The sequence below is a fragment of the Penaeus japonicus genome, unplaced genomic scaffold (genome assembly GCF_977035675.1).
Source record: "Penaeus japonicus unplaced genomic scaffold, GWHDUDI00000001_assembly GWHDUDI00000026, whole genome shotgun sequence".
Classification (NCBI taxonomy): domain Eukaryota; kingdom Metazoa; phylum Arthropoda; class Malacostraca; order Decapoda; family Penaeidae; genus Penaeus; species Penaeus japonicus.
The window spans coordinates 22,925,143-22,932,642 of record NW_028234428.1 but is presented as its reverse complement, the minus strand read 5'-3'; the positions used below and the strand labels follow the sequence as shown (position 1 = coordinate 22,932,642).

Below are 7,500 nucleotides of genomic sequence, written 5' to 3'. Positions count from 1 at the left end.
AGGGAGAGTGGGGATGGATGTGAGAGGGAAAGAGAGGGAGAGTGTGGAAGGATGGGGGGTAGGAAGTGGGGGGAGGGAGAAGAGGAGTACTGTGGGGTGGAGAGAGGGGGGGGAGAGTGGGGATGGATTATAAGTGAGAGGAAAGAGATGGAAGCCTAGAGTGTGGAAGGATGGAGGAAGGGGGAGGGGAGAAGGGAGGATGTGGGAGAGGGAGAGTGGGGATGGATGTGGGAGGGAAAGAGAGGGAGAGTGTGGAAGGATGGAGGGAGGGGGAGGGGAGAAGGGAGGATGTGGGAGAGGGAGAGTGGGGATGGATGTGAGAGGGAAAGAAGGAGATTGGAAGGAAGGAGAAGGGGAGGGGAGAAGGTGGATGTGGGAGATGAAGGGAGAGTGACGGGGATAAGGGATTAAAAAGGTGAGAGGGAAAGGGAAAAAGGGAGAGTCCCCACCGGAAGATGGAGGAAGCAACAGGGGAGGGAAGAAGGGAGGATGTGGGAGAGGAGAGTGGGGATGGATGTGGAGGAAAGAGAGAAGTGTGAAGATGGAGGAGGGAGGGGAAAGGGAAGGATGTGGGAAGGAGAGTGGGGATGGATGTGAGAGGAATGAAGGGAGAGGGTGGAAGGAGGAAGGGAGGGAGTATGAGATCGGAGAGGGAGAGTGGGGATGGATGTGAGAGGGAAAGAGAGGGAGAGTGTGGAAGGATGGAGGGAGGGGGAGGGGAGAAGGGAGGATGTGGGAGAGGGAGAGTGGGGATGGATGTGAGAGGGAAAGAGAGGGAGAGTGTGGAAGGATGGAGGGAGGGGGAGGGGAGAAGGGAGGATGTGGGAGAGGGAGAGTGGGGATGGATGTGAGAGGGAAGAGAGGGTTAGCGTATGGATGGAGGGAGGGGGAGGGGGTGAGAAGGGGAGGATTGGATGTGGGAGAGGGAGAGTGGGGATGGATGTGAGAGGGAAAGAGAGGGAGAGTGTGGAAGGATGGAGGAAGGGGGAGGGGAGAAGGGAGGATGTGGGAGAGGGAGGATGGATCAGTGGGGAGGGGAAAGAGAGGGAAGGGAGTGTGGAAGATGGAGGAGGGAGGGGGAGGGGAGAAGGGAGGATGTGGGAGAGGGAGAGTGGGGAAGGATGTGAGAGGGAAAGAGAGGGAGGGTGGAGAAGGATGGAGGGAGGGGGAGGGGAGGGGGAGGATGTGGGAGAGGGAGAGTGGGGATGGATGTGAGAGGGAAAGAGAGGGAGAGTGGGGAAGGATGGAGGGAGGGGGAGGGGAGGGGGAGGATGTGGAAGAGGGAGAGTGGGGAAGGATGGAGGGAGGGGGAGGGGATTGGGAATAGGCGAGGGGGGAAGGGGAGGATATGGGAGAGTGGAGAAGGATGGAGAGAGGATGAAGGGTTAGGAGGGGGAGGATGTAGGAGGAAGAGAGAGGAGCGATTGATGGGGAGGGCGAATGGGAGAGGGAGGGAAGGATGTAGTAAGGAGAGAGACGGGGAAGGAGGAGAGGGGGGAGGTAGTAGGAGGGAGAGAGAGGGGGGGAAGGGGAGGGAGAGTGAGAAGGATGTAGGAGGGAAAGAGAGGAGAGAGGAGGTAGTGAGAAGGGTGTGAGAGGGAGGGGAGGGATAAAGGGAAGGCATAGGAAAGAGAAAATGGGTTAAATGGAGGTGACGAGCCGAGAAGAGATGGGTGGATGTGAGAGAGGAATAAGAGGAGAATGAGGAGTATGAGGTTTAAAGGAAGAAGGGAAAGAGAAGGAGAAATGTAAAAAATTGACGATGAAAATAAAACGAGAGACAGAGAGAGAGAGACAGAGAGACAGAGAGACAGAGAGACAGAGACAGAGAGACAGAGAGACAGAGAGACAGAGAGACAGAGAGACAGAGAGACAGAGAGACAGAGAGACAGAGACAGAGAGACAGAGAGACAGAGAGACAGAGAGACAGAGAGACAGAGAGACAGAGAGACAGAGAGACAGAGAGAGAGAGACAGAGAGACAGAGAGACAGAGAGACAGAGAGACAGAGAGACAGAGAGAGAGAGACAGAGAGATAGGTAAACAGACAGACAGGGATAGAGAAAGAAACCGAGTCCACGAAGAGAAAAAGAGGAACCAAGGAAAAGATAGAACAAAAAGAAAACAAAAAAAAGGGGGAGATAAGATGAGATAAAAGTTGAATCAGAGGGAAAGAGGGAAGGAAAGAGCAAGACACAATAATCCCCGGATTAATATCCCGGATCAGATACTTGAGGAAAGAAAATCCGCTCGATGGATATTTCACTGTACAAATACACCGGTCTCTCATTCCTGTTTATTTTACTTCTTTTCTAATTCTTCTTGTTTGTCTGTTATTGGTTATATTATTCTCCAATTCCTGAAGTTTTTATTAATGGAGATATAATGACAATGATGATATTAGTGATAATGGAGATGATGTTAACAACGGAGATGATTATGATGATGATTATTATGATAACTACCATGACTTTGATTATTAAAGATACTGTCGATAACAAAATAATTAAAGATGATAAAACATTTAATTTTATTCACAAAAAACAATATAATTAATATATTCTTCTAGCACTTTCCCCTTTCCCTTCTTAATCACCTTCCCGTCTTCCCACTCCCCTCCCCCCCCCCCGCGCCCTCCTATCCATCACTCCTTACCAACCTACCCCTCTAATTCTCATCCACCTTCCACCCTCCACCCTCTCCCCCAACCCCAATCCTCTGCATCCCCTTCCCTCTTCCCTCTCTCGTCCACCCTGTCCTGCTTTTCCTCTCTCTCCCCTTCTACCCCCTCCATCTCAACTACCCTATCCCTTTTCCCCTCCCCCTTCTTTCCCTCTTCCCCTCCTCCTTTTACACACCTCCTCTCTTTCCCCCCTCCCCCTCTTCCTCTTTCCCCTTCATCCCTCTACCCATCTCCTCTCCCCCTCCCAACCCCCCCCCCCTTTCCACCCTCTCTCCCTCTCTAACCCGTTCTCCCTCATCCTTCTATCCCTCTCCCCCCCTCTTCCTCCTACCCCTCTCCCCCTCTTCCACCTACCCCTCTCCCCCCTCTTCCTCCTACTCCTATCCCCCTCTTCCACCTACCCCTCTCCCCCCTCTTCCTCCTACTCCTATCCCCCTCTTCCACCTACCCCTCTCCCCCCCTCTTCCTCTTACCCTTCTCAACCCCTTCTACCCCTCTCAACCCCCCTCTTCCTCTTACCCCCCTCAACCCCCCTACCCCTCCTACTCCTTTCAATACCCCCTCCCCCTCCTACCCCTCTCAACCCCCCTCCCCCTCCTACCCCTCTCACCCCCCCTCCCCCTCCTCCTACCCCTCTCAACCCCTCTCCCCCCTCCTCCTCCCCCTCCTCCTACCCCTCTTAACCCTCCCTCCCCCTCCCCCCTTTATTTTACCTTCAACACAACCACGTGGATGGAAGAGATGTCCTCGAAGTGCAGCATCATGGACTCTGGCATCTCGGCCGCCTCGACCAGGTAGCGGTGTGCGATGATGGAGGCGGAGAGCGCGGCGGCCTGCTGGTTCTTGTCGGGGTACGAGGCGCTCTCGACCGGGGCTTGGTTGTACCTGTTGGGTGGTTGAGTGGTTGGCTGGTTGGGTGAGTTGTTTAGGGTTGTACCTGTTGGGTGAGTTGTTTGGGGTTGTGTCTGTTGGCTGGTTGGGTGAGTTGTTTAGGGTTGTGTCTGTTGGGTGGTTGGCTGGTTGGTTTAGGGGTTGGGTGGTTGGGTTGGGTGAGTTGTTTGGGGTTGTGTCTGTTGGGTGGGTGAGTTGTTTAGGGTTGTATCTGGTGAGTTGTTTAGGGTGGTCCCTGTTGGCTGGTTGGCTGGTTGGGTGAGTTGTTTAGGGTTGTACCTGTTGGGTGGTTGGTTGGTTGGGTGAGTTGTTTAGGGTTATATCTGTTGGGTGAGTTGTTTAGGGTTGTACCTGTTGGCTGGTTGGCTGGTTGGGTGAGTTGTTTAGGGTTGTATCTGTTGGGTGAGTTGTTTAGGGTTGTGTCTGTTGGGTGGTTGGCTGGTTGGGTGAGTTGTTTAGGGTTGTACCTGTTGGGTGAGTTGTTTAGGGTTGTACCTGTTGGGTGTCTGTGGTGATTGTTTGGGAGGTGGTAGTGTTTGGTGTGTCTGTTGGCTGGTTGGGTGAGTTGTTTGGGGTTGTGTCTGTTGGGTGGTTGGGTGAGTTGTTTGGGGTTGTGTCTGTTGGGTGGTTGGGTGAGTTGTTTAGGGTTGTGTCTGTTGGGTGGTTGGGTGAGTTGTTTGGGGTTGTGTCTGTTGGGTGGTTGGGTGAGTTGTTTAGGGTTGTGTCTGTTGGGTTTGTATGGGGTTTGTTTAGGGTTGTGTCTGTTGGGTGAGTTGTTTAGGGTTGTACCTGTTGGCTGGTTGGGTGAGTTGTTTAGGGTTGTGTCTGTTGGGTGAGTTGTTTAGGTTGTGTCCCAGTTTGGGTTGGTGGTTGGGTAGTTGTTTAGGGTATTTGTTTATTTATGGTTGGTTGTTTAGGGTTGTGTCTGTTGGGTGGTTGGCTGGTTGGGTGAGTTGTTTAGGGTTGTGTCTGTTGGGTGTTTAGGGTTTGTTGTTTAGGTTGTACTGTAGGCAGGCTGGTTGGGTGAGTTGTTTAGGGTTGTATCTGTTGGGTGAGTTGTTTAGGGTTGTGTCTGTTGGCTGGTTGGGTGAGTTGTTTAGGGTTGTACCTGTTGGCTGGTTGGGAGAGTTGTTTGGGGTTGTGTCTGTTGGGTGGTTGGGTGAGTTGTTTGGGGTTGTGTCTGTTGGGTGGTTGGGTGAGTTGTTTAGGGTTGTGTCTGTTGGGTGGTTGGGTGAGTTGTTTGGGGTTGTGTCTGTTGGGTGGTTGGGTGAGTTGTTTAGGGTTGTACCTGTTGGCTGGTTGGGTGAGTTGTTTGGGGTTGTGTCTGTTGGTGTTGGGTAATTTTGTGTAGGTTTTATATTTGGGTGAGTTTTAGGGTTGTGTCTGATTGGTGGTTGGCTTGTTGGGTGGAGTTGTTTAGGTTGATCTGTTTGGTGTTGGCTGTTGGGTGAGTTGTTTAGGGTTGTACCTGTTGGCTGGTTGGGTGAGTTGTTTAGGGTTGTGTCTGTTGGGTGGTTGGCTGGTTGGGTGAGTTGTTTAGGGTTATATCTGTTGGGTGAGTTGTTTAGGGTTGTACCTGTTGGCTGGTTGGCTGGTTGGGTGAGTTGTTTAGGGTTGTATCTGTTGGGTGAGTTGTTTAGGGTTGTGTCTGTTGGGTGGTTGGGTGAGTTGTTTAGAGTTGTATCTGTTGGGTGAGTTGTTTAGGGTTGTATATGTTGGGTGAGTTGTTTAGGGTTGTGTCTGTTGGGTGGTTGGCTGGTTGGGTGAGTTGTTTAGGGTTGTATCTGTTGGGTGAGTTGTTTAGGGTTGTGTCTGTTGGGTGGTTGGCTGGTTGGGTGAGTTGTTTAGGGTTGTATCTGTTGGGTGAGTTGTTTAGGGTTGTGTCTGTTGGGTGATTGGGTGAGTTGTTTAGGGTTGTGTCTATTGGGTGGTTGACTGGTTGGGTGAGTTGTTTAGGGTTGTATCTGTTGGGTGAGTTGTTTAGGGTTGTACCTGTTGGGTGGTTGGCTGGTTGGGTGAGTTGTTTAGGGTTGTACCTGTTGGGTGGTTGGCTGGTTGGGTGAGTTGTTTAGGGTTGTGTCTGTTGGGTGAGTTGTTTAGGGTTGTGTCTGTTGGGTGGTTGGCTGGTTGGGTGAGTTGTTTAGGGTTGTGTCTGTTGGGTGGTTGGCTGGTTGGGTGAGTTGTTTAGGGTTGTGTCTGTTGGGTGGTTGGCTGGTTGGGTGAGTTGTTTAGGGTTGTATCTGTTGGGTGAGTTGTTTAGGGTTGTGTCTGTTGGGTGGTTGGCTGGTTGGGTGAGTTGTTTAGGGTTGTGTCTGTTGGGTGAGTTGTTTAGGGTTGTGTCTGTTGGGTGGTTGGCTGGTTGGGTGAGTTGTTTAGGGTTGTGTCTGTTGGGTGGTTGGCTGGTTGGGTGAGTTGTTTAGGGTTGTACCTGTTGGGTGGTTGGCTGGTTGGGTGAGTTGTTTAGGGTTGTGTCTGTTGGGTGGTTGGCTGGTTGGGTGAGTTGTTTAGGGTTGTACCTGTTGGGTGGTTGGCTGGTTGGGTGAGTTGTTTAGGGTTGTGTCTGTTGGGTGGTTGGCTGGTTGGGTGAGTTGTTTAGGGTTGTGTCTGTTGGGTTGTTGGGTGAGTTGTTTAGGGTTGTATCTGTTGGGTTGTTGGTTGGGTTGTTTATGGTTGTACCTCGTGGTGGTTGGCTGGGTTTGTGGTTGTACTTTTTGGTGGTTGGGAGAGTTGTTTGTAGTTGTACTTGTGGAGGAGATGTGTGGTTGTGAGGGATAAGTACTCAGACCAAATCTTTCAACCAAAGCCGCGCTGAAGTCACGTCAGAGAGAAAAAAAACAACCAAGAACTTTTACAGCGTAGTTGCTTAGACGAGTTCCTCTGCTACGTTTGAGAGGATCTCCTTAATCTTATTGGAATGGACTATAATCTAGAAATCGCCAGAAGTCACACATTTTAATCCTAAACCATCTTCCAAGACGAGATATTAGGCCACTGGCGTAAGAGTCGCATAAGAAGGGGGTTCATTGAGAGCATAGGCATGGAGGAAGTTGCAGTGATAGTAACATTCACGAGGGTATTTTGCCGTAAGAGTAGAAGTATTGGTAGTAAAAGCAGTAAATACATCAGTATGCTCTTACCTCATGGAAGAAATAGTGGCACTGCCTTGTTTTCTTTTGTCTCCATTTCGTTGCCTTCAGACCATATTAATCAATGGAAATGTTCTTATTAAAACTATAAAGTTGGGTGGAAACGCAACTAAAGTACCCATGAAACCGTAGATTTATCACCGGAAGTAAGTAGCTTTTGTATTCTACTTTTTTCTACGGGGTATAATAAAAGAAAATTGGACAATGTAACGCGGCATTGTTATGAATATACAAAAAAAAACTTTAGTCTTGTTGAGAGGAGATATTTGTGTATATACAGTTACGTTTGCTTATCATTCTATCTAGCTTTATTTAGAACCGTATTGTGTCTCTTCTCATGCATTTGCAAACTTTAGATATTTCATAATATAGTGACAATGAATTCCACGGTTATTCGGAAAATATTACTCATAAGTATTTTGAAATGCCATGGAGATGTTAAGACTGTAAAACTGATTAGTAGCAGCACTTGGGAAATGAAGTGGCTCGAAGTATTGAAGAAGATGAAGGCAAGATGAGCAGCATTAGACGGTGTGACGTAGAAGAAAATGAATAATAATGATAGAATGAAACACCTCATTTACTAGATTTGTTTTCTCTCTCTGCCCCTCTCTCTCTCTCTCTCTCTTTCTATACACACACATATATATACTGTATATATATATTATGGTGGGTGTGTGTGTGTGTGTGTTGTGTGTGTTCGTGTGTCTGTGGGCATGTATATATTTGTATTATTATGTATATATATTATGTATATATATCTACTATATATATATATATA

At 49.3% G+C, this 7,500-nt stretch overlaps 1 protein-coding gene across 1 annotated transcript in view; it reads right to left on the bottom strand.

The window, feature by feature from the left end:
* The window catches only part of LOC122250672 (uncharacterized), a 12,529-nt gene that overhangs the window by 2,900 nt on the left and 2,129 nt on the right, over positions 1-7,500 (bottom strand). The window contains exon 4 of the mRNA XM_043012226.2: positions 3,396-3,567. Coding sequence (XP_042868160.2) covers positions 3,396-3,567 — 172 coding nt within the window. The remainder of the gene's footprint in view (positions 1-3,395; positions 3,568-7,500) is intronic.